This window comes from Leptosomus discolor, chromosome 9, assembly GCF_034619465.1.
Source record: "Leptosomus discolor isolate bLepDis1 chromosome 9, bLepDis1.hap2, whole genome shotgun sequence".
NCBI lineage: Eukaryota > Metazoa > Chordata > Aves > Leptosomiformes > Leptosomidae > Leptosomus > Leptosomus discolor.
Genome location: NC_141399.1, coordinates 26,028,606 through 26,054,751, shown reverse-complemented (window position 1 = coordinate 26,054,751; position 26,146 = coordinate 26,028,606). Strand labels below are relative to the sequence as shown.

Here is a 26,146-nt window from a genome sequence, read left to right as displayed (position 1 = left end):
CAGCTGGGGGGTCCCCACTGGCCCATGGGCAGGAGGCTGCGGCAGCGGCACTGCAGGCTCCTCCGTCATGCTTCACTGCAAAGCTCAAAGATGGAGAGCTGATCCTCCCGCACTATTTCTTCCTTTCCCAGTGGAAGATCTACCAGCAGAAGGCCACAGGATCCGGCAGCACTCCAGCAGAGACGCACGATTCAGAAGGCACCTGGCAAGCAGAGAGATGGAAGCCCAAAGCGTCTGTGATATGGCCTGCTGTGCTCCTGGCAGAGAGGTGGAGGCACCACTGATCCTCAACGGCGGATGAAATTCAGCACCAACACATGCATGGTAACGCAGGGGAGAAAATATTAAATCCCCAGGCACAACAGCGGGCTGCAGGGAGAGGCAGCCCTGAGCCTGAGGAGAGGTAGCTGCAGAGCGATGGCACGAGGCAGCTGTAAAACAACGGACGAAGACAGGCAGGGAGCTGGGGACACCCAGGGGAATCAGAAATGGCAGGTCTCAAACAATGGCCATAATCACACATCGCAGTTGCGATGCAGCTCCATCGCATCAGCAAGGCTGGATCTGGCCAGTCCCTGCAACACAGTGTATGGGAGCATTTTCTTGCCCCCCTTCCATTTTGGAGGGACTTAACGGTTTGGCTGTAGGACGCGGAGAGCCAAAGCAGCCTCTGGACAGATGACTTCTACTTGGGCTTAAAGAAAAGGCAGCTCCCAGCCCGGAGAGCTATGAGATGCCTTTGCCTTAACGAAGCATTAAGCCTTCGGCTGCTGAGTGATGAGGATTTAGCATCAATACCATTAACCATGTAATTGCTCGTCAATTCAGAAGAGATGCTCAGCCTGCACGAAGTACAGGCCGGACCTCTTCTTGCTGGCACTACTCACCCCGGTCCTCAGGCAGAAGACCAGCGAAACGCCAAGTCCCAGCCAAGTGACGCAGGCCAGCCAACTGGGACAGATGCCTCCAAGAGCCCAAACAACCCCCATGTTTCCACCTCTGGCAGCAAGTGATGCCACGTGCTGTCCCCGGTGCATCACCCTCTGCCTCTCCACCACTAGCACTCAATGTGTCACTGTAGCTTTTCCTCCTCCCCTAAAAATATTTCAAATGAGAACTTGGGTTTTGGCAGATGAGAGACTCTCGAAGTAATACCTGGCAGCAGATGAAGGCAAGGGCCTCTTAAATGGTCAGCTTTGGACAGAGCAAGACATTTCGTTTCTCTTCTGGATTCCCTCTAGCAGGACTGCAATATGATTTGGGCCCCAAAGCACAATTAATGTGCTGAGACTGTAGCGAATCCAAGTCTCTTTCCTTTTATTATTCTTAATTACTCTTCCATCTGTGCACCACAGCCCTGCTCCAGACCCAGCAAGGCGCTGCGTGGACGCAGCTCGGATGCCCGCCCCACAATCCCCCACCTTGCCCCCAGTCCTGTCCAACATTCATGTTTCCATCGCATGGCTTTAGGCAGAGGCAGCAGCATCCCACCGGCACCCACCGCTGCTGCCTGCCAGGGCTTTGGCGTGCCCCCACAGCCTGCCCCCAAACTCTCCGGAGCAGACACGGTGGTGGGAAGGCACTGACTAACCCTGTTGAGGGGCAGCCAGTGCAGAGTAGCCACAGCTCAGCCAGGACACCCACACCAGGCTGAAAGTCCCTCCTGGCACAGGTCAAGACCCTACGGGTGGCCCTGAAGATGTCCCTCACATCTCCAGTGTGCCTGGACACTGTGCCAGCAGACCCTTGCACGTATCCACAAGCAGACTCTATTTAAACAAAAATCTAGCTCATGCCACCTTCCCTCTCCTCCAAGCCTTTCAAGTTGTTTTATGCACCCTCAGTACTGAGGTGTGGGTGTTGCACTGAGGCGTGGGTGTTGCTGCATCAGCAGAGGTGCTGCACCGGTGCCCAGCCCCAGCACCAGGCTCCTTCCTCCCCACACCCCGGCCAGGGCTGGCACTCCAGGGGACCCACAGAGCCACTTTGAGGTCACTGAGCAGAGGCACCCGCCTGCTCCACTGCACACAAAGGCCCTGGGGCTGCCCAGAGACCATGGCTTGCTTGCAGCCCCTTCTCCTCCTCTCCGGCTGAGCTGCGAGGTGGCAGGGGCACACAGCCTATGCTCATGGTACCACTGTTATTCTTAATATTATTATTATTTCCTTGCCAGGTCTTGCGGAAGGCAGGCAAGCCCACCGTCCCTCACACACATCACCCCCAAGTCCTTTCCATGAGCTCCGGCACATTCGCTGGGTTGGTTGCCAGAGCAAGGGCAGGGGCTGTGTGGGGGGAGCCAAGCCCCACGCTGTCACGCTGCCAGCGAGGCCCAGCAGCCTTCCAGCCCAGAGGCAGCTGCACCAGGAAGGGGCCCTAAAGCCCCAGAAATAGGTGTGCAAGCCAGCCCAGCCCCATCCCATACCTAAACGGCTGCAGGAGGTGCAAGGCTAGGGTTTCACACACCCTCCTGGCAGCTCAAGAGCTGCTCCAGCCTCCCAGTCTGCTATGGGGAAAGAAGAGCCAAGCAGGCTGCTCCTCCCTGCACTGCTAACCTCGAGGGTTCCCCGCAGTGCAGGGGGCTGCCTCCTCCCCAGCTCACTGCCCCAGCATCTAAGGCACTGCTGGGTCCATGCAGCTGGACAGGATCAATGCAATGGTGCCAGCTGGGACTTCTCTGTCCCCCCACAGCTATACTGGGCATACAAGAGAGCTCGTTACTGCAGGTCAGCCTGCAGACAGTCCATGCAGCCCTGGGTCCCTCCTCCCCACCATCCCCAGTGGGCGCCAGGAGATGACCACCACAGGCAGGGATCCTCAGCCTGCCCGCCTGGCAGCTGCCACCATCACCTACTCCCCGTTACCCAAAAATACCCCTCCTGGCAGGAAAAAGCTCTGCTCCAGGCTGCTCCATGCACGGCGATAGCTGTTGCCACAGGGTGGGAAATGTGCAGAGATCCTCGGAGCTGGGGGCAACCATCACGAGCTTCCCGCTCTGCCCTGCCAGCTTCCAAAGTGCTCTAAGACATAAACCTGAGTTTCACAAGCAACACCTCCCCAGTTCGTTACCTGCATCCTCTCTTTACTCCTTGGGGTTTACTGTCTCAGGGTCTCACAAACACAAACAGCTCAGAAAACCATAGGTGTTTTCTAAGCCAACAGCCTGTCCCAGGACTGCAGGAGCTGGGCTTTCAAAGCACCGAATGGTTGAACCCTCCTCACATCCCACAAATCAGTTTCAGGTTCCCTCTGCCTGCAGCACAGCAACTTCTGCGGTCCAGGAACCACCACAGAAGGGAGACGGAGTTCATGTCCTCACCTCTGCCTCTGCAGGGGACAAACAGGGGTCCTGGCAGGTTACACCCACCAAACCAAGGGCTGACCACTGCAGGCTGCTGGAGAAGCAGTGCTGGGACCCACAGCAGCATGCACCGGGCAATGGCATGCTGAGGTTCATGGCCACGCTGCTCCTCCAGTGCAGCTGTGAAGCCTCCCACAGCCACCACTCCACGTGCAGAGCCAGGTGTGGGCACACAGTTTGCCTCTTCCAGCCCATGGCTCCAGTTTTGCTGATGGCATCAACCCCCCAGAGCAGCTGGGAGGTGCGAGCTGAGGCAGCTCTTAGGGCTCAAGCTGGCACAGCGGGAGCCACAGCAGAGCAGCACACTCCCAACTCAATTCCCGTGGGCACAGCCTCACTGGCCCATCTGCCGGCGTATGCCCACACTGAGCAGGGCGCAGAGGTGGAGTGGCACATGTCAAGCCCAGTTGCCAGTCGACAGAAAGGTCCCGTTCGTGGCCGTGGTGTTTGCAGGGGATTTCGGCTCTCCGAAGTGCTCCTGGGAAGCCCTGGAACATCCAAGCATTGCTGGTGAGGAGGCGGATGCTAATGCCCACCAGCGCCACATGTCCGCCCTGGAATTGCCTGGCTAAACAAACAGGTTTCATATATAAAAACATGTCAGTCTCCTTGCACTGGGGAGGGAAATGCCAGCTCCCACTGCAACCTCGGACCGAGTCCTTCCACCAACGGGAAGCAAGAAGGTAGGGCCAAGCACTGGTGGGTCTCCAAGCAAGGTGTGAGGAAATGACCCAATAGAGCTGATTCAGGCTGAACTGGCTATAGTAACCATTTTGCGTTGCTGCAAAAACCTACAAATTTTCACCACGGAAGGAGAGCCTGGTGTGCTGCTCTGGCCTGCTCCTGCCAAGGCACAGTGGAGGAACCTGGGGCTTCACCTCCATCCTCGCCACACAAGCAGGGGACAGCCAGGGTGACGGCAGAGGACAGACCGCTCACCGCATGCCCTGGGGAACCCGTGTGTCCCAGCCCACACTTCTTGCTCCAGCAAACACATCTCAACGTGAAAATCACTAAGTTCAAATATACTTCTGGAAACAGGAATGAAAATGATAGCACTGGGTCTGGCTGGGATGGAGTTCACCTCCTCCAGGCCAGGGTCAGCCGCCCCCAAAGTTAATTAAAAATGTTAAATTAGCCCCATCCGTGACGAAGAGCAGCAGCCACATTCGCAAAGCACAGGTCCAGCAGTGCCAGCTGGGTTAAGGGGGACAGAAGGGAGGACATCATGCACCCACACTCATCCATGTGTGCCACAGCACTGCTGCCAGACCTGAATGCTGGTTTGGGACTGTCTAGGGTGCATTCCTGGGCTGAAGGGAGAACAGCAAGCAAACACTGAAGTATTGCATAGAAAAAGACACTTTTCAGACAAGTAATGCTTAAGTGAAAATCTAATTTCCCATTAAAACAGCTTTCTGATGGAAAAATTACAACCAACCCTAATTAGCATCATAATTAAGAGTCACAGCTACACCGCAGGTGACCTCATCAAGGCCAGAAAGCAATTCTTGGTTGGTTGCAAGACCACTGCTTGCTTACTCGTTTGCAAGCCCTTTTGCACCAATGCTGCTGACATCCACGTAGAAAAGCCTTACAAGCTCCCTGCATCCCTGTCCCACACCGTGGAGCTTGGAGGAACGAGGGCACCAAATCAAGCCTTTGTCTTCAAGTCTATCCACCCCCTTCCAAAAAAAAGAGAGCATCAGTGGAAGAGAAAGGTTATTTGCACAGTCTCTGCAGTAGCCCCAAGCAACTGGTTATAGGTCAGGAAAAAAGTGCCATGTATTTCTCCACCTGATGCTCTGCCAGAGTCATTTGTGGGCCTCGCTGAGAGCAGGAGGGGAGGAAAGCACTTACTGTGTTTTAACAGGGTGCAAATCTCTTCAGTTAGGTAGCAAAACATCTGCGACTCTGACTGAGAAATCTGTTGTGAAGGGGATGGAGAGGGACGTGCAGGAGGACAGTGCCACCCCACCACCAGTAAGGCCAACGCTCACTCCTCCTCGCATGCAAGATGCTTCATGGAGGGATGTAGGGACATGGAGCCAGCACTGCCCACCGAGATTGCAGCTGCAGAAGCCAGACGAGCTTGGGCTACAGCATCGCTGCCTGGGTGCCAGGTTGGAGGCAGCTCAGAGAAAAATCAAAGTTTTCTGGGACCAGAGGCACTGATTCATGTGCAAATCTTCTGCCTGGGAGAGCATGGGGAACCGACGAGGTGCAGGGCAGCGGGGAGGGACAGGAGCTCTGGGTGTGCTGTGGGACAGCCGGGAGGAAACCCCACTGCAATTAAAGGTAAACTTTGCATAAGCATCAGGAATCTGCTGGCAGCGGGGAAGTTTACGCTACCGCAACTCCTGGTCCAGAGTTGCAAATAACCCCACGGTCGAGACAGGAGTCAGCCCAGGCACTGCTTCTGCAGAGCCAACACGTCACCCTTGGGTCCCAGCAGGACCCCAGGAGGTGTCCTCCTCTGCTCCAGGAGGACACCAGCACACGGACCTAATGGCCTCCAGCAACACCTCGAGTTACAGGATTTGACACTTCCAATACACACTAAGTAAGACCCTGAGTACCCAGACGAGGACTTGCCCCCTTGTTGTGTGAAGGATGGAGGAAAGGGCCACTCCGCCCCCCAAGTAAGGGCAGACCCCCATCACAGAGGGGCGAGCAACCATCCCCCCGACCCCATTGCTCCCCGCCAGCTCTCAATTAGCTGTGTTAACAGCCGCTCCATGCTGCCAGGCAGGATCAAAGAGCACAGTCATTACATAGCAGCAGCAGAAAAACCATCATTCCTAGGGCAAAGAAACTTCAAATGGCGAGTAAAACCAACTCTCCCCAGAAAGGCAAGCTTTTAAAGGTGCCACATGCAACCTGGGCAGCCCTCCCCAGCACAGCCAGCCTGCTCAAGAGGCGTTCAAAACACAGATCATTAGAAATTAAAGAGACAGAAAAGAGCTGCACGTCGCAATTCATTAACTTCAAACCTGCTTGTACTCTGCGTGTCTCATGGTCCAAGCATGGCATCACTTCTCTGAGCCCCCAGTGTGCTCTTGATCCAACAGCCAGCACCTACTCCAGCACCCACAGTTGCACCCACACGCCCTGGGTGATCAGCCGGTGTCCCAGCTTGCAGCTGACACTACAACACACAGCCTTTCACACCAGGTCGGAGCTGCGGTGGTGCCTGCAAGCCTCTTCCCAGCGCCCTGGCAGCAAGAAAGCACTGTAGGTACAGGAGCAGTGGAGTGTACAATGAGGATCCCAGGGGAAAAGCTGGCGAGAGGGTCTCGATGAAGAAATGCTTATTTTAAAAAATATGCTAAGGAAGTAGTTGCCTGCACTTGTCTGATGTACTCCCTTCCCAGCTGATCCTGTATGCTGGGATTTTTTTCAAGTCTTTGACAAGCTGAAGGCTTCTTCTGCCTTTCAATTTAGTCCAAAAGCAGTCAAGTTTTAATCTCTTCCAGTGTTATGGAGGAAGCCCTTGGAGGTGACCATCACTGAAGAGCAGGCTCCATCGGGGTCCATGTACCCGCAGCTCCAGAGGATTCCCTGAGGGCCCCATGCCCCACTGCTGCAGACCTACCAGGGGGAGCAGGAGCTGGAAGGGGAGGAAGAGGATGGGGGCAGGCGCACGGCCACGGCACTAAACTTTAGAATGGCCCTCCACCCCAGCTGCAGAGGGAGCAGCTTCCAGGGGTGTAGGTAGAGTTGCAGTGCTCCAGCAGCACAGCGGGGTGCAGAGCAGGATCAGGCGGGCAACGTATGGGTGCCAGCTGGATGTCACCTCCTTGCTGCCATCACCCAGGCTGCACATCACTTGGGTTTTCTGGAGCACTGCGGAGTTAAAGACATTTTATTTTCTACTAATGGGTTGTGTCAGTGTCAAAGAGACGCTCTTGGAAACGGTTTCTCCTGGGGAAGTGCATCCTCAGACACAGGCAGCCTGACTCCCTGAGGAAGACACAACCTGGTGCCCCATTCCCCACGGCAGGGAGAGTCCTTGGCTATGCAAGAGCTGTGGGCAGCTGCCCACTGGGTGCAGGCAGGCGCCGGGCTGCCCAACAGCCAGAGAGTTAAGCGGGCACACACACCCCTGGCCAGGGTCTTTGTTGAAGGCAGGGCCCCCCTCTCCCAGGCCCAGGAGCAGATCAAAGCGCTGGGTATTTACCTCCTGGCTGGGTGCAGGACACTGGCCCTTTCTGATAGGGCTTTTCATCCCTATTAGGGCTGTGAAAGGCTGAGCTATGAGATCAGCTGCCAGGGGCTGTCTGGGGACAGCACTGAGCCGAAAAGGTCAGGAGGGAGGAGGAGAAGAGAAAAGAGGCAGAGGCTTAAGGGACAGGGCTCAACAAAATCGCATTTACTGTGGTCACGGTCTTCAGACAAGCCTCCAAGAAAAGGAACCGTGTGTTGTCTAAGGGCCATTATTTGAGTTTGACACATCCAGCATGCAGGCTTTGAAGTTGGGAGTCGGACACCGTTAGAGGCCTGTTTGTCTCCAGTGCAAGCCCGCCAGCTCCCACGCAGCATCTCCCGTGGGGAGAGGGTTGCATCCACCCTCTGCCACCAGCTCCCAGCAGGATGGGGATGGGGGAGGAAAGCCAGTGCCCAAAACCAGATGGTTATGCCACCAAGTTGGCTTTGCTTTGCCCAGGCTTTCCACATCACCACAGGTATGTCGCAAGCCAGTGGGACGAGGACACAGCGCATCTGCAGAGCACCGGCCCATTTGGGTGAAGCATGAGGAAGCCGGTTAATTGGCTTTTTATCAGCAGAAGTTCATAGCTCTCATCATGGCACCAATCAGCACTTTTGCTTTCAACTCATCTTCACCAAACAAGTTGTGGGACGGAAGACGAGGAGCACATGAAAGTGGCCACATTCAAATGCAATCAGCAAAGAGCTGGCAGGCTGACAAACCACCCCAGGGGGCTGCACCCATCCCATGTCCCATCCCCCGTCACCCCCCCACCCCCCCCCCCCCCGCCCGGTGCGGCACCCATCAGAGACGGGCAGCCAGTGCAGCACTTGCCAAGGCAGAAGGAACCAGGAAGGAAATTATTAAATACCAAGGGCTGCAGAAAGGAGTTCAAGCGGCCCCACAGACACTCACACATGCTGGCATGGGGCAAAGGCTTCCCAACCCAAGGTCAGTTATTTTGGAAGCTGGAGGAGTACAGCCAGAAAAGCAAGTATGGAAACGCATCCCAAAAAAAAGAAGGAAGGAGGATTCTGGCAGTTAGCAGTATACAGGTGACCCCCTTCTCCAAGCTGAAGCACAAGCTACAGAAAAACGCTGATGTAGAAAGGCCCAGGGACGAAGCCCACGTCAGAGGCAGCAATGGTTTACAATAAATAATTCTTGTCAGGTTAAGTCTAATTGCATCTAAAAACAGAAACGCAAGACAAGGGGTTTAAAGAAAGACTCAGGGTAATATATCTAGTCTTGCTGAATCCTGCTGCCAAAAAGGGTTAGATTGGATTACGAACATTATTACAACAAAAATGGATTGAAGGGCTTAAAGATCAACAATAAACAGCAAATGCATTAGATTTATGGGGCAACCATCTACCGGGGCCTTGCTTTTACTTTCGCATCTTCACCAAATGAGGTCTCCTTGCCTTAACCAGGCTCACAGGAGAGGTGGGACACTGTGGCCGTGCCCAGGGACTTGGCAGAGGGATGGGCAAGAGATTCCACCTGGAAAAACACCACAGCACTGGTTGGCCAAGGCGCCGCCCATCACACCTGCAAGTAGCTGCCCGGAGAGCACTGAAAGGCCGAGCGAGGCTTCACTTGGGGCTCTTCGCTCTCCTGCACCCCATCGAACACAGAAAGGGATGCAGGGACTACCCCCATCACCACTGCGCGTCCAAGGACGAAGCAAGCACTAGGCTGAGGAACATGTCACCTGAGGCAGGTCCCCACCAGCACATGGTGGCACCGGCAGCAGGGCAGCACTGCTGGGCCACATCTGGAGCTCCTGCATGACAGGGAGCCACGCTGGGAGCTCCCCCTCACACTGCCCCACTGCCAGGACATCAGGATTAATGCCTCTCTATCTAGGCACCTCATTACCAGAGATAGGAAAACTGGAGCAAGTTCAAAGAGTAGCAGCAAACACAATTAAGAGCTGGAGTAAATTAGGAGAGGAGGTGGAGAGAGCTGAACCTGCACGGCTGGCTGAGCCGTGGCAGGGACAGAGCTGCCCATGAGCATCCCCAGGAGCGAAGACACCAAGGCGAGGGGGGAATGCTACTTGAGTGGGGCATGGACAGCCAAGGAAGCAGAGAAAATCATCAGAAATGGATAAAAACCAAGGCTGAGGAGAAACGCCAGTATGGTAAGGCTCTCAGACCTGGGACAGATGACCTGCAAGCACGAAGCAGGACCACCACCCAACTCTAGGACAGCACCTTCACAAAACAGTCTTCACTTTTCATCTTCTTACAGCCTCTTGCTCCTGCTAGCCCAAAAAGCCATTCGATTGATTATTTTTACGCACTCGGACACATTCTTCCCTCCCATTTCAGCCATTCACAAGCAACCAGCTTCTCTACCAGTTCATCAGGAACAAAGGGAGGAGTAACCGCATGCCTGCTAATGAGCCAGAAGCACCTTGTGCCCTGATGAGGACGATCCAAACCTTGCTGCTGGCCCAGGGAATGGCAGCAGCACTTGCATCTGCACACAGGTCTGCAAGTACAAACTACCCTGGAGTCTCCATCGACCTTTCCAGCAGCCTGTCCTTGGCTTTGTGCTTGGCTGAGGAACCCCCAACAGGACTGTCTTTTGGGGGCAAAAAGCAAAAATTCGTTTCTGTCTGACCTCACCTTGCCACCTCCCACGCAGCACAGCAGGAGGAACCGCCCAGCAGAGCCAGGACCACACACTTCCCTCCGTCTGCCCACAGCGTAGGATGGTTTTGCAGGGAGTGGACAGGATGCTGGGAACAGGAGACTCCCACCCAGTCACCAAAGCCAAGGACAGAGCCAGCCACAGGAGACCAGGGACAGCAGAGACCACAGGCTGCCCTGAACTCGAAGTCTGCCATGGAGCAAAACACCCAATTCCCAAATTCTCAACTTGTCTGCCCTCTCAGGGACCCGTCCTGGGGACAGTGCCCCATGTCCTGCTGGAGCCCCAGACCAAGCCTCTGTCTCCAGCAGGCAGGAGCTGCCACATCTTGTTCCTTATGAAACAGCTTAGGAAGAAGCACCACCTTCCCCTGGCCAGCCCCAGCAGAAACGATGTTTTCACCAAAAGCCCGGGGCTGGCGCGGAGGGGCTGGGTGCAAAGCTTCGGAGAGGATGGGGAGATGTTACGTTCGCTTTCAAAAGCCTTTTTTCATCGCTAAGCCGAGGGCTGGGGCCGCATCCCTCCATGATAAAAGTGGCCCTAAACGAGGCTTGGGAGCAGCCCTGAATGGGGGGGTCCCCAGGAAGCCCCTTGGCTCTGGCAGGGAGGTTTTCCAGCTGCCTGGGGAAGGTGGGGGCCAAGCAGCACACATTCCGCTGCTGTCCCACTCTGCTTCAGCTTTGCTTCCCCTAGCTTAGGGCTGCTGGCAAATGAAAAGGAAGAAAAAAAAACCCTTTTGTGTGTCAAGGCAAAGCTTGGGGAGGTTGGGGAGGGGAAAAAAAAAAGGAAAAAAAAAGACAACATGTGGGTGGTCTGCTCAGGAGACTTTTGACTTTGTTTTTTGGCTATTTTATTTCTTGGCAGAAAGAGCTCCTGGGGCTGCTCGGCAGAGGGTACAGCCAGATCACAGGAGCATCCTCGGCCCACCCAGGGGCCAAAGTTCAGCTGGCAGTAGCCACTCGCTCCCAGCGCGGAGGGGGCTCGCATCAAAGCACAGAGGAGTCAAGAGAAATTAAAGTCAGAAACGGTCCGAAGAAGGGGCAGAGGGCACTGCTGGCCCCCCAAGGAATGAGGCGGGGAATGCTATGGGGATGCTCTGAGCACTCTGCTCATCACATCCCTATTCAGGCTCTGAGATGCTGCAACGGGAGACTGGGAAATAGAGGATAAATAGGATTTTATGGCAGTGTCTGGTGAGATTGCCCACCTGCACCCCACCTTGGGATGAAAGCAGGATTGCATTACAAATATAAAAAAAAAATTCTAGATATGGGAGAAGATTCCCATGGCTGGTAGCAGAATCATGTAAAAAAAATTATTGGGCAAAAAATGCAGTGAGTTTAGAAGCCTCAGCCAAACCTCTGACGGGGTGCACAGCTGGGATTTTGCAAAATTTTGCGCTTGCAAAATCCCAGCTGTGCACCCTGTCAGACGTGCAGCAAGCCGGAGCAATGGTGACCCAGGTGTGGCAGCAGCATCAGAGAAGAACTGGCACCAGCTCAAAGCCATGGGGGCCCTTGGGGAGCCATGACTGTACTCGGTAGCATGCCATCGGCCGCTTGTGAAAATGCCACCGAAAGCTATGGGCGGTTGATTTAATTTAAGCAAGAGCTTTCGTGTGAAATGCAAAGCAGCTCCTTAAAACTTGTGCAATTCAGAGCCTGGTAAATCCTTCTGCCTGCCCGGCATGTGCCTTCCTGCTGGACTGCATTGCAATGCGAGGGCAACTCCGTGTTGCTCCTCCCCAGTGCTTCATTAGGCTCCTGAGCTCGTTCTGGGGAACCTATTTGTCTTCAGGGGCTATTTGCAGCCTGAGGGTCCCACAGGATGTAGCATGGGGGTGCAAGGTGGGACCCCACTTCCATCCCTCATTAGCTTGTTGACTGTGCCACTGCTCGAACTTGACCCTCCAACACGGAGGAGCCACAGAGCAAGTGCTTCAAGATGTTTGCCTGACATACAAAAGGCAGACTCACAGCCTCACTCTCTCTTTGCCCACTGCAGAGAAACTTGCTGTTGAATTAAGCCTTGGATCAGCTGAGAGACAGCAGAAGGGTTGACCTTTCATGGTCCCAGCACTGGTGCCAGCCATAGTTACTTGCAGTAAAGGAGATGGGAGCCTGCAAGAGAGCTGTGCCAGGGCTTTTGGCATCCCCAGCCCATCCCTGAGGTGCCTGGGCTTGCAGCCAGGGTTGCCTGCAACCCTGACGGCTGCAAAGCTGGCAATCCCATCTGTGCACCCTGAGTGACACTGGGCAGATGGCCCCAGATCCGGACAGCAAGGGTGACCGAGTGACAGCAGCTCTCAGGAGAGACCAGCCACGCCAAATGGTGACTCAGCCCTGTGCAGCCCGAGGTCTCTGCCGGCACCGCTGCCGTGCCAAGCAGGCTGAGCAGGTTGTTGCGCCAGGTCCTCCCCGCCGTCACCCCTCCTACGGCCACGTGGTGCTGGGCGCAGGTGACCAGAAACCCCTGCGAGCCCCTTCGTCACCACCCTGTGCTCAGCCACGTGTTAGGAAGCACTAAGCAAAATTTACCATGAAGGAAGCAAGGGTGGACTCAGGGACAATCTGCTGGAGCCCGTCCCCGCTGCTTTCAGTGCACAGGGTCTGCTCAAATTATTCTGCAGCAAAACTACAGCCAGCCCCCACCCCAGGGAGGGCCCACTGGGGAAATCAAGGCTGGCAGCATCACCATGGCAGAGCACCTCCTGCCCCCATCCTGCCCTGCAACATCCCCGGCACCTGCTCCAAGGGCAAAGATTTCAGGCTAAAAATACACTGTTTAAGCACCAGCTCCCACGGCTCGGTGCTCGCCTCCCACACGGGCAGCTGACCTCTGCACTGGGCTGCTCACTGACGAGCCCGCAGCACGTGACAGCGAGAGGAGAGATGAGCCGCGCGGCCACCGTGCCCTTTGCTTGCTGCTTTGCCATGGGTTCACATGCGATGCAGCAAGCCAGGTGGAAACAGCGTGGTTGGGGAGAAGATGAGGAGGGGAAGAGCGAGCCAGGAGGCATTGCCAACCCCAGTGCTGCCAGACCAGCTGCTGAGGGATGGCCAAGCTCCCCAGAGTCATCCCTCCACCCATGCCAGTGCCGGCACAGGCAGACACATCCCTGTGCAACAGTCCCCTGCACGTACGGGCCACGTGCTCCAAGAAAATTCAGCCTTCCTTCCCTCTCCCCACCATAAAGCCATGTTATACCAAGAAAGAAGAGGAACAGGTCAGTATGCAGAATTTTACAGACATTTAGACCCCAGGAAGCACTGGGCACCTGCCGGGGCTGCTCTCAGAGGCAGTACCCAGGGAGGAGGATGGGCATCTCCTCGGTCACCATTCCTCCCGACCCCGACTGCCCCACCAGAAGCTCCTCAGCTCCAAGGCAAAGACCTACAAAAAATGCCCTGCAACACCTCCAGAAAAGTTGACAGCCAAAAATAAGCTCCAGCTGTTGACGCTGCTCCAGATACACACCGCCCCTTGGTGCCAGGGCTGACCTCGGCTGGGGGATGTGCTCCGGCTCCCAGCCGCAGGCAGCACAGGGGACACAGCACAGCAGCCAGATACAGGCCGGTGACCCTCTTGGCCACTGACACATTCCTCCCCCTTCTCCCATCCAGCAGGAAATATTTTCTGTACGTGTCAACTCTTTGCACCAGCCAAGTCACGAACAAGCGCCTGGCGACACTCTCCAGGCCCCCACGGCCCCCCCGAGCCAGGGATGGCAGCGAGGAAGAGGAGGGCAACTCACATGTGATGAAGTAATCCTGCTGCCGCTTGAACTCCAGGCCCATGTAGTTGGGGCTGAACTCCTGAAATTTGATGGTGAAGCGGATCTCCTGCTCAGGCCGGTTGCACGTCACCAGCACATTGGGGTCCATGACGGTGCTGCAGGCATCTGCCTGGTCCTTCTTCACCAGGTACAGCTTGTAGTACTCGTAAGGCTTGGATGGCTCCGCTTTGGGGCAGATAATGTCCAGTTTATCCCCAATCTCTGGGTAGATGACCAGCCCCTTCCCAGCCATGAACCTGGAAGAGAGGAGGATGAGAGGTTAGCCATACGCTTGAGCGCAAGCAGTGGCTCCTATGCCAGCCTGTCCCACCCCATGCAGTGTCCTGCTTTCACAGTATATTGTAGTTAAAACTCTGATGCTTCTCTCCACAAGATGTTTTTTGACACCAAAATAAAGCTCTCTTCTTCCTTCACCATCGCTGCATGTGTAAGGAGCCAGTGCAGGCTCCCACCGATAAAAACAGGGGCTCGATCAGTTCAGTCCCACTCCCTGGCCCTCCTACCACGATGAGGGTGAGCACCCTTCCCAGATCCAAGCCTGGCACCCAAAAGGGCATGGAGTCTTCCCACAAAGGGCTGCAGAGTGGGCAGGCTGGAGACGCCACGGCTCTGCCCAACGGCCAGACAAGGAGCTTCCTGCAGGGACAAGCAATAATTAAGGCACGGGGAGAAGTCCTAACAATGGGGCGCAGGGAGGGATCTCTTTCACGCCCTGGCTCCCCGAGGAATTCCTGTCCTTAAATGGAAGGGAGGGAAGCATCCTGCAGGACAACTTCTACCAAGCCAGGCTCAACGGCATGCCCAGGAGCGTGGGAGGACCGGATGGAGAGGAGCAAAGAGGGAGGAAAGCTATTTGGGGCTGGAAGGCAGGGCACTGCGAAGGGAAGGAAGGCAATATGTTGATAATTAGCATTCAGATTTCATTATTGTGGAGCAATATTCCGATTTTTTTTTTCAGCATGAAGTAGAGGACTAGGGCAACAAGAAGGTAGGCAGCAAATCATCTACTTTGATGTAGGCAATGTAGTGCATTCTTGATGGACAATAAGGTGGAAATGGATGTTCCTGCAAAGTTATCTCTGCTGCAACTCCCTCGTATAACTCAGCCACAGCGAAAACCAAAGCATGTGCTTTGGCAGGCTGCATATCCACAGCTTTCTCTCCCCGCTCTCAAGACACAGCCAGTCCCTGCCCCATCCCATCCTGAGAGTTGGATGGGGGGACGGGACACCTTCTTCCCTGAGCCAGCCACACCGGCTGGGGTTGCAGGCACCACAGAAGGAAGATCAAACACACAAGAACAACCTGCTCTGTGGCTCTGGTACAAGTCGTAGCAAGAAGCCACACGGAGCTGAAACCAGCACCTGAGCAGCCCAGGCTCCAGGCCTCTGGCTCCAGGAGCCCCAGCAGAGCTGCATGCCGACTGACCAGGCTGGGAGGAGGCAGGAGGAGCTGGAGCCACACGCACCTTGATGCCCTTGGCAAAGGCTCCCGGAGCTCAGTGCCAGCTGTAACAGTGGGAGGGACAGAGATCCATCAGCTGCACCTCTCGTCAGCTCACCGGGTTGGAGGGGGCAGCCCGGGCGCCTACCCTCACCCAGCCCCAGGAAAGGAGGCAAGACACAGGAACAGCCGGCACGGTCACCTTCACCCACACTGCTCGGAAAGCGACAGCCAAATTCAGGCGGGTTATCTGCCCCATCCTCTCTGCCAGGCTGTGGCACAGTCTCCACCATGTCAGCTCCAGCGGTACCCAAGGCAGCATCACAGCTACAGGGCATCAGGAGTGGTGCGGGGGGAACAGCTGTGACCACCCTAAACCACCAGCGGTACAGCGGCTGCACCTTTGCCATGCAAGCTTGTGGGGAGCCATGAAACTTTGTAAAAGTCATCATTTCCAGAAGAAGGTGACAAAAAGAGCAGGAAATTTTTTAAAAATGGCCCATGCAGGTGGGATGCTGCACCACGCTGCTGGCATGGCAGAGCCTGGCTCCATCCCCAGCACTGCCAACAGGTGAGCTGCGCTCCGCCTGAACACTACCAAGTAGGTCAACTGGCCCCCGGCCAGCACGCCACTTCCAAAGCCTTGGGAGTGATAAAGGCTTCCCCCACCCACGGCCAGAGCCCTGATGCAATCCCAGCAGCTGTGCAGCAGGAGATGCAAAGGAGCCCCTGTCCCTCCTTTGCCGGGCCGCAGACATGTAGCACAAGTGAACACTTGCACGCTCGCTCACGGGTTCCCACCCCAAGAGGCAGCTGGATCCCACACTCGTTTCTCCATGGTTGGGCTGAGTCAGAGGCTTTCTGGCACAGGACTCCCAAGTGACTCAAATTCTCTCCTCCGGCCCCTGCCAGCTCCCTCCTGCCCAGAAGATGCCTAACAGGAAGCCACAAACAAGTCAAGCAGATGTCTTGAAACGCCCAAGCAGGAGGAGAAGGCTCCTATCCATCCCCCATCTCCATACCAGGAGGACCTATCACACCTTCTTGGTCAAAGCCTTGGCCCACACCTGCAAACCGACTGGTCCACGCAACACCAACCTGCGCTGACAGCATGGCCATCTGGGATCAGCTCAAGCTGATTTTTAACGAGGGGAGAGGCCCTAAAGCAACCAAGGGAGGTGAGAACATCCCAGCACCACATCCTGCTGACACTTCTTCATCTCAGAGAATTCATAAAGAAGGCCTATGTTTGTCCTGTTTCTTTCAAGGATAAAATGGTGAGCTGAATTCGTTCTATGAACGCTCAGTCTCAGCTTCAGAAGCAACAGCTTCTGCCCGGGAATTAGCCTAGGAACATTTTCCAGATCTGCTACACGAACATCGAGGAAGACAGAGCTACCAGACAAGGCAGGCAGCCCTTCATCACATGCAATGGCAGGGCTGCACGGGGCTTTTGGGGCTGCTCCCTCTGTCCACTGCTCCCTGCCAGCCGCATTCCTGCCTGCACGCACACGTCTTACCCTTTGTCCTCCAGTTTTCCTGATTTTTCCTCCTCCGTTTTCCCCTTAGCATCTCTTCTCTAAAAGCAGAGCTGTTTCCCAGTGGAGCGAATGGGCAGCATGAGTGGTGGAGATAAACCCCTGATGTGTACGCCTTCAAAACCCCTCTCACTGCTCTTTGAGCTCTTAACCACACATAAAGATTTCCCCCCTCCGCAAAGATTTGTTTTGTCACAAGCAATAGCTTGTGATGACCGTCCTAGGGAAGACTGTCAACAGTTCCCATCATGCGAGAGGCCAGTTCTCCAGGAAATTCTCCTTCAAAATACAGAAGATGAAAAGCAACATTTATCACTGGAACAGCAGAGAAAAAAGCATCCAAAATTTGTCACACGTTGCCCATACGCAGTATTACAGGAAGTTCTGAGTATGAGAAATTTTACTTCAGAAGCACCATTGATGGCAAAAAAGAATTACACTCTTGACTTGTCTTTACAAGGACACGTCTTCAAATTTATCTTAATGGGGAAGAATGAACAGATCTTTTAAATTAATAGGGAAATTCATTGTGCCCTCAGAGCACATGCCGTAATTCCAGGGGTGGATCTGCTGTATCCTGCACACATTACAGACATTTCCCTGTTTTAAGGTGGGAAAAGGGAAAAAAAAAAAAAAAAAAAATCAAAATTCAGCTCAACCTTCATGCTGAAACTCAGACTGACCCTGCACAGTAACGTGCTCTGGTAAGCAGCCCCAGACACATGCTCTATCAGACCCCAGCCACCCACAAAACCCGGTAGGGTGTCCCCACACACACACCTTCCCCCCCAAACCACCTCTCCCACTACTTGGGAGGAGGATGGTGGCTCCAGCTCCTATTTATTTAGCATCAGTGCTATCACCAGTTAGCAGCTCACAGATAACATCTCAGCATCCTTTCTCTTGGTGTCGAAGGTGGTGGGAAAGATTAACTACAGCCATTAAAGTTTAAAAAAAAAAATTTATTTGCCGGTGCTGCAAACTGCACCCAGACGAGCAAAGCGTGCTGGGAGAGGAGCACTGGCCTCCACTCCAGTTATCACCAGTTTCATCACTTAAAGCCCCTCAAGGTGATTTCTGGGTGGCACCTGTGGCTGCCCACCCTCAGAGCCATGCCAGCTGCCAAGGAGCATCCCAGTCAGGCATCCTCACCACCGTACCCCTGGTCCCCACCTCCCGGACCCCCTGGCCCCCAGTTCCCAGCCCCACAAGTTCCTTGGGAGCGATCAGGTAGCAGTGTCCAATTTCCTTATTGTTTCGGGAGGTGTTTTCTGATGGGAAAGGTGAAAAGGGTATTTGTGAGCCTTGTAAACCGATTCTTCCGAGTTGGGTAAACAAGGGGAGCTCTGTTGGCAGCGGGATGCCACAGCAGAGAGATGCGATTAAAGAGGAGCCTCTCCCCTGCCCCGAGTTGGGGGGCCACTGCTGGGGACCCCCAACGCCCTGCAGACCAGGCAGCCCCTCTTCTCACCAGCATGGAGGGTTAGTTCACCCTTCAGGGGTCCAAAAAGCTCCAGTGGGACCTGGTGGAGTGACCCAGGGACTACAAGTAGGACCTGCTGGAAGGGCCATAGACTCAGCCAGTGCCCAGTGTACAGGAGGCCACCCTGGCATCACAGTTTGCTGGAAGAGGAATGGGGCAGTGAGAGATGATAAACCCTTGAAATACGCAGCGGAGCTGGCCTGGGGTTCAGGGAGGGACTGCACCCCTCACGTCCCTGGGCTGTGCCTAGGCAAGAGGTCAAGCCATACCACGGCATCGGGTGAGCTCAGACCAGCCCCATGGTGCCAGCTGCTCCTTTGGTTCAACCCCAGGCAGAGAGATGCTGTCCTGCCACCGGCCACCAAGAAGCTCACACCTCAGCTTCAAAGAGGAGCAGCCACATGGGAGGGTGGCAGGGCTCCCGGCAAACTGCCTGCCAGATTACAAGCCCATGGCTTCCTGGGCTGGCCCGCAGGACACCAGCCATGCCAAGAAGCTCCGGCAGCACCAGCATTCCTGCAAATGGCAGACCCCAAAGGATGACCTGCTTCATCCCACCGCTGCTAGAGGCTCAGCAAGCCCAGGAATACAGGGTAAGAAGGAAAACCATGCAAGTTTGGTTGGAGCAAGCTCAGGACTCATGTTGGGCATGACATCTTCCTCCTCCACACACACACACACATATCATGCAGGTTCCTCTTCTCCACATGGGCATGCACAGGCTAGCAGACTGGGTCATGGTTAAACATGGGCGAGCCAACACGTTCACAGCAATAGCTACAAACACAAGTGTCCTGCAGATATGGTATCCAGCACTTTTACAAACATGCTAGCAGTCCTTCAGCTCTTCCTCAGGGAGAACATGTCTACTAAACTGCTTGAAAATACAGTTTTTTAAAAGAACAGGTTGACACACTTTCCAACAACCTCTCTATCCCGCAGTCCAGGCACTTCTTGCACCATGTGAACTACAAAAACTTTGGGGCAGCATCACCTTTCCCCACGTCCAAGAAACACGATGCACTTCACCTTATTTCAAGCTTTGCAGGAAACAGAACAACATTTAACAACAATCTTCTTGGAGGAGATGCTCTAAAGCATTAATGCTGACATACATATAAGATGACATATGCTAAATGCTGTTTTCTTCAAAGAAACCCAAAAATAACTGTATCTTACATGTAGGACATCTACTTCTGGCAGCGAAGGCTGCAGGAAAGCTGCCAATGCCCGGCAGAGCGAGGCGCTGTGAGAGGAGGGCAGCAATAACTGAGGTGCACGTGGCATTTTCTAGTATGCAGGAGCTGTGTGTTTTCCTGGTGCCTGGGCAGCTGGAGGCCACGCTGGCACAGCTCTCCATACCAATAGAGCATATGGGTCCTCCCAGCAGGACCACGGCTCTGACAAGCCACTGCAGCTCACCCCAGCTGGGAACCACCTCAGAAAAGGGATGGGAAACGGCTCTGCAAGCTAAAGAGATCCAGTAAAAAAGCCAAAACTCTATGTACTAAGTATGTTCTCCTGGAAAACACTCTGAAACCTAGGAGAGCTTTGCTGATGCCCAATTGCATGCACAAATGTCTGCCTCCCTGCCTCATTCTTATTCACTCTTCTGGGACACAGCACCACCATTTTGCAGCAGCTGCCCAGGCACAGGGGATTTTCTCTACCCAGGACACTCGGCCATCAGCTAGAAGAAATCAGTCCTGTCCCCATAGGAGTCATCCAGACCTCCTGACACCACAGAGCCAGGGCACGCTCCATCCATCGGAGGGTCCCTCCAGAGCTCACACTCCAACCATCGCTCCAAAGCTCCTCCGGTGATGCCCAGCCACCTCTGCATTTGCCAAACCCCGTATTTTCATCAAGCAAGTGACATCAAGGGGTTGGTAGTAAATACTGGGACCTTAGTTGGGCAGTACCTTCACAGCGCTGTGGCTGAAGTCAAACAGCACCATCAGACAGGGACAACTGCACGGTCCCCTGTGAGCTTGGACAGAGAGCATCAGATACCCCACCTCAAGGGGACAGGGGCAGATTTTCCTGGTGACACCCCAGGCACTGGCACATCAGTGGGGGTCCTTGGCCAGCCCCACGGGACACCATAGCCCACCACCAATCTCACTTCACCTCTCAAGAGCCGAAGAATTACATGCTTAACCCAATGGCCCACCTCATCCCAGTACAGCGTCCCAGTACACCAGCAGCATCCACAACCCTTTCCCAGAGCAGTGCTGGCACTGGGAGGCAGAGGACCCTTTCTCCTTTTTGACTCCCGTTAAATTCTTGTGAACAAAGATATCCCATGGAAGGAAGTTAATTACAACTTGAAAAAAAAGGTTCCCTGCTCTCCTCTGTCTCCCATCTCTATCTGTCGCTTTCTTGCTTGTTCAGTTGAGTTATTTGCTGCCGCAAGAGAGGGTAAATAGAAGCACGTGAATCCCCACACTTTTAGATCCCACTTCTTTTATGTGCTCTTCTATTATTAGTCTCCTTTAAAAAGAGCCTTCAATCTTTTTCTTTGCCCCCTGCTAATCTATGTATAATTATTTTCACTGCCCTTTTGAGGACCTCTTCTATTTTTGCTGCACCCTTTCGGAGCTGAGGTGGTCAGCACAGAACCCAGGTAACTCTTTCCGAAAACAGCCTTGTATCTCCTTCACTCCTTTGGCCTCTGCTACTCAAAGAGGTATTTTTCAGCGATTCACAATGGCACCTTCCAGCCCCCCCAGCTCCTCGCCATCCCCCATCACCAGGCAAGGGGGAACCGCCTCTGCTGAGCCGTCCGGTCCCCCTCCCAGACACATTCTAAGGCCCCTTTTTTCCACATCTCAGGTTTAATGAGGCCCATTCAACGCTTCCAAAGACAAAAGGCCCTTCTCGTTTCCAAACGGATTTACACGACGCATCAGTGAGGCATAAACGGGTCGCCATGGCAACCCACACCCTGAGAACACCCCCCAACCCCCCCCCCGGGGATGCCATTTTCCAACTCCGCTGCTCCCCAAAACCCCTTTGTTGCTTTAATGCCAGCTGTGTGTTTAATGCTCGGCACAGGCTGGCAAAAACACCCACCCACCCAAAAGTGACCCCCCCCGTCCAGGTATCAGGGATGCCATTTTTTTAGGACGATCCTAAAAGATGCTCAAGCCATTGTCGTGTCACCCCCGCCCCCCCAGGCACAGGCACCCCGGTATAAGCTCTGCATCGTGACTGACTCCAGGTCACGGTTAAACCATGGCTCAAATTAAGCGGAAGGCAAGGAAACACCAGCTGCAGGGGGAAAATGAAACCAAAATACCCCTCTCTGCCCAGAAAGAGGTGTGACGCTCAGGACATCACAGGCAAGTCCATGCTCAAGTGCCAGCCTCAGCCCCGACTCGGCTCCCAGCACCTCTCCACAGGGAAGCCAGTGGCTTTGGTGATGCCAGGAGGCCACTCCAATGCTTCACACCGAGGTTTAGTAACCATGAGCCTCACAGTCAATGTTTACTCTCCCTAACCAGCTCCAGTCACGGAAGGCCAAGCAAGCATCTTGCTTACCCAGTGCAGAGCTGCCTGCTCTGGCTGGGAAGTAGTAGAGATCCCATCACGCCTTTTTGAGCTTTGTGCAGAAGTTGCCCAGTTGCTGCTGTAACTCAGAAGACCAAGCCCTTACAAAACGTAAAGGGGGAGAGCCCAATTGTACCTGATTAGCAAATGAAGAAAGACCAGAGAGAACCTATTTTCCCCATGAAAACACACATAACTGCAGTATCATTCCGCAATGGGAAGCCAGGCGGACGCAGATTCCCACTGCAGCTTGGAGAAGGATCTGGTCTCCCCTCCTCCAGCACAGGCCCCTCTCTGAGGGGAGAAGAAATCCAGAGCTACACCGGGGAAAAGCTGACTCAAAACTTCACCTATCACCACCACCCAGCCTGCTTCTACTACTGGAGGTGCTCTTCAGTCAAAAAAGCCACCCACCAAGCAGCAACACAGTCCCTCCGTACAGAGTTTGCTTTTGCTGTCCTTGCACCAGATGCCACAGCAGGGGAATCCAGATGAGGAACAACTAGCAGTGGTCACCAGGCAAAAAGGATGATCCCCACAGGTCTGCTCTGCCCTCTGTGCCTGCTTTCCTGCCACTGAGTTCACAAGGCTGCTCTGCTCCCAAGGGCTTTCAGACCAGGCAGTTCCAGCAGCGGTTACACCATGGTTATCACCAATCAAGAAGAAACCAAGCAGAAGAGGGCTCCAGCCACTGAGGATGCTGTAGAGAATGGGACAGCAGCCAGGCTTCAGGAAAGCAGGCACAGATGCCACAGGGTGCTGGCCACACCTTGGCACCCACGGCTGGTGGCTGCCACTGCAGCCAGCAATGTCCCCAGCCTCACGGTCACCAGCAGCAAGGACCAGCCCTGGTGATTCAGAGTCTTCCTGCACTGCAGCAGGGCTGCAGGAAGGGCTTTCCCCGTGAGCCATCCAGGCAACTAGAGCGTGGTGAAGGTACACACCACCAGAGAGCATCTGAGTCCCAGACTCCCTACCAGCCCCAAGGAGGACAGACCATGGAGACCCAGGGCACTGGCTGACCACAGGTGGACACCAAAGCACCCAGCCAGGCAGGGAGCCTGGGAAGAAAGCTCTGCTGTCCCCTCCTGCAGCAGGGACCAGCAAGCTGGCATTTCCAGCCACCTCTCCTCCACCCTGACCCAACCACGGCCCATCGGCTGCCCACAAACATCCAGCAGAGGTTGGGTGGCTTCAGGTTTTGTCCCACTAAGGCCAGAGCATGCACCAGCAATAGCAAAGTCAAAGGGAAGCACTCACAAAAAGGTGAATGTTTTCCTTCGTGCCCTCATTTTCTTTTGTCCCCTCGGAGGCTTGGCCAGGATACCTCCCAACACTCATCCACCACTGAAGGGGATGGCTGCTGACCACCCCAACTCCCCGAGGAGGAAAGCTTGCAGCCTTGCAGAAGCCAGGCACTGATGTGAGCAGCCACGTGCTGCTCCATCTTCCCACCCCCGTGCAGCACCCTTTGCGTTCAGACGTTGCACCCAAACCATGCAAACAAATTATATTAATCCAAACCCAGCAATGGGGGCGGGGGGGGGGGGGGGCAAAAAAAAAAAGCTGGCAATTGAGGTAGTTTGGAGGAGATTTAATTGGGGCCAAAGCACTGGCGCAGGCTGCTGCTGCCACCTGCAGCGCTCTCCGCAGTCGGTGGTGTGCAGCTTCAGGGACCCTGGACTCTTGCCAGGGCCAGCTCAGGGTGCAGACACCATTTGGGCAGAATAAGGAGCATTGGGGGTCCTCCGGGCTCGCCCCCCAGCCCACATGCACTCCTGCAGACTCATTATTTTTCACAGCACAATGAGCAACTCTGCCAGCAACACACCAAGGGCTTGGCCAAAAAATAAAGAGGAAAAAAAGCCACATTTTCTTCCTCAAGTAATATCGTCCCGCACCTCCCTTTGGAGAAATAAAGACGAGATGAGTTATCTAATTAATGCTGGCAAGAAGTGGGGAGGCCGGCGGCTGGGGGGGCTGCCGGCAGCCCACAAAGGCGGCGTGGGGAGCAGTCTCCCCGCCGTCGCCACCGGCATCTCCCGTCAATGGGGCCCCACACTGGGAGTGAGGTAAGAGGGGATTCAAAGGGGGGTTTGTCAGGGGTTTTGTTTTTGAAAATGGGGGAGGGGAAGGTGACAGGGCTTGACAAGAGCTGACAGACAACTGAACAAAACCATAAGGGCCATGAATGGCAACACAGCTCTTTAATTGGCGTAGGAATGGAGAGAGAAATGAGACAATGAGGCGCAGGCAGCAGCAGTGGGGACTGAGGTGCGGGCAGTGAGCGCTCACCTTCTGCCTGCCTGCACTGTGGCTCCCCCACCCCGGCTGCCCGGCCAGAGGCTGGTAGCTGGATGCTGCAGCCGCGACCACCATCCTTCCCCTCAAAAAGACCCAAAAATCCCCAGGGAAAGTGGTGACGAGCAGAGCTGGCACCCTAGCAGGCATTGCAAAAGCCAAGACAGCACCAGAAGCATCACGAACCCAAATCCCAAGTGCTGGACGCTGCAGATATTAAATGATCTGATGGAAGCAGATCAGGTTCCCTGCTCGGCTCCGTGGGATTTTTTCAGCTTTGCCTCGGTTTGGACGCTCATGCTCTGGCTGCAGCCCCGCTCATCCGGAGGATGAGGGGCCAGGAGGGGGAGAGAGGGAGAGGCAGGTTAAAAGGGAACAAGGTTGAATCAGCGGGGTTCCCACTCCTTCCCTGACCCCTCCCAAGTAAGACGGGGGAGATTTCATCTCTGGGTTCCAAAGCAAAGAATTACTTTGGCAGAGGACGCAGCAGCGGCTGGGCGCCCACTTGGAAGGGAAAGCAGCAGTGGCAGGAATATGCCCAAGGAACCCGAGAGCAAGACCTCCCCGCCAAGCCCCGCTAATTGTCATGCAGATTAATCCCCAGCCAGGACAGAAAGGAGGCAAACTGCAGCCTTCCACAATGCGGGCTTGGGGGGCGCTGGGGAAAGCGGGTCGGGGGGGCTCAGCCCACCAGACCTGACACCAACCCCGGCGTTTCCCAAAGCCTCTCCCTTCCCACCCCTCATTTTTCCAGTTTGGTTGGAAAAACGAAGAAGTGAAAGCAAACAGCCAAGAGATGAAGTTACAGCCTGCGGTTAGTCCTTGGGCGAGAGGAAGCCCCTTCCTCCCTGCATCCCAGTACCTGACACCCCGGCTAACCCTGCGCCCCCACAAACCCAGTTTGCAGCCGGGAGCCCCAAAAGTGCCACCTCCCCACGGGATGGCAGCTGGGCGTGCTCCTGCACCCCGATCCGGCCAACACTAAGTGCTGCAAGTTGCTGCTGCTGCATCCCCAGGGGTACAGGAGGGGTTTCCAAACCACTCAGCTCCCCGCTTCATGCTATGCCAGCCACAGATGGCCGTACTGCTGCCTCCAAAGCCAGGGAGAGGAGCAACTGGCCTTACCCATTTTTCTGTGGCCTTCCAGAAAAATAAAGCCCACAGGGAGCAGCATCAGTGGTAGAGGCCTCCTGGCTTCAGCCAGGTCCCTGGGAAGCCCCTTCCCCTGGCACCTAGTTGCCCCCCCAGTGTGCCAGGGCTTGTGTCCCCATCTCCCAAGATCCCCACAGTCCCCACGCAGCCGCCCTGCTTGCGAGCAGGTCCCCGAGTGAGCTGGGGCTCAGGCTCGCCGCGGGGAAGCAATGCTGTGGTTTGAAGGATTAATCCCAACATTAGGAACTGGGCAGGGAGAAGAGAAAAAACCCTGTGGATGGTTACCCACAGCCCAGCTGCAGGATGCCCTGCCCTGCACCAACAGGTCTCTCAGGTTTCGCCAGCCCCACCGGTGACAGCTGCCAGCCTGGTCGTCCCTGGGGAGCAGCGTCACCCCTCGCCATGCCGCTGTGACTCACTGCTGGGTCCTTTGATCTCCCGGCTCCCAGATGTGGCCAAACAAGTTCTGTCATTCTGGCTCAGTCTATAAGTGCCATCTTCCCAGGCAGCTGAAAAATCACCATCCCTCAGCCCTTGTGTCATTACCAGGAACTGGTTCGTCCACAGCCTGCCTTATAACTTATTAAGACCTCCTCAACCTCCCCATTGTAACGAAGCGCACGCACACGACAGCCCCAACATCTGTCCACGA

At 55.0% G+C, this 26,146-nt stretch overlaps 1 protein-coding gene across 1 annotated transcript in view; it reads right to left on the bottom strand.

Moving 5' to 3' along the window:
- Positions 1–26,146, bottom strand: part of EFNB1 (ephrin B1) — a 49,794-nt gene that overhangs the window by 5,110 nt on the left and 18,538 nt on the right. Inside the window, exon 2 of the mRNA XM_086470262.1 lies at positions 13,984–14,261. Coding sequence (XP_086326388.1) covers positions 13,984–14,261 — 278 coding nt within the window. The remainder of the gene's footprint in view (positions 1–13,983; positions 14,262–26,146) is intronic.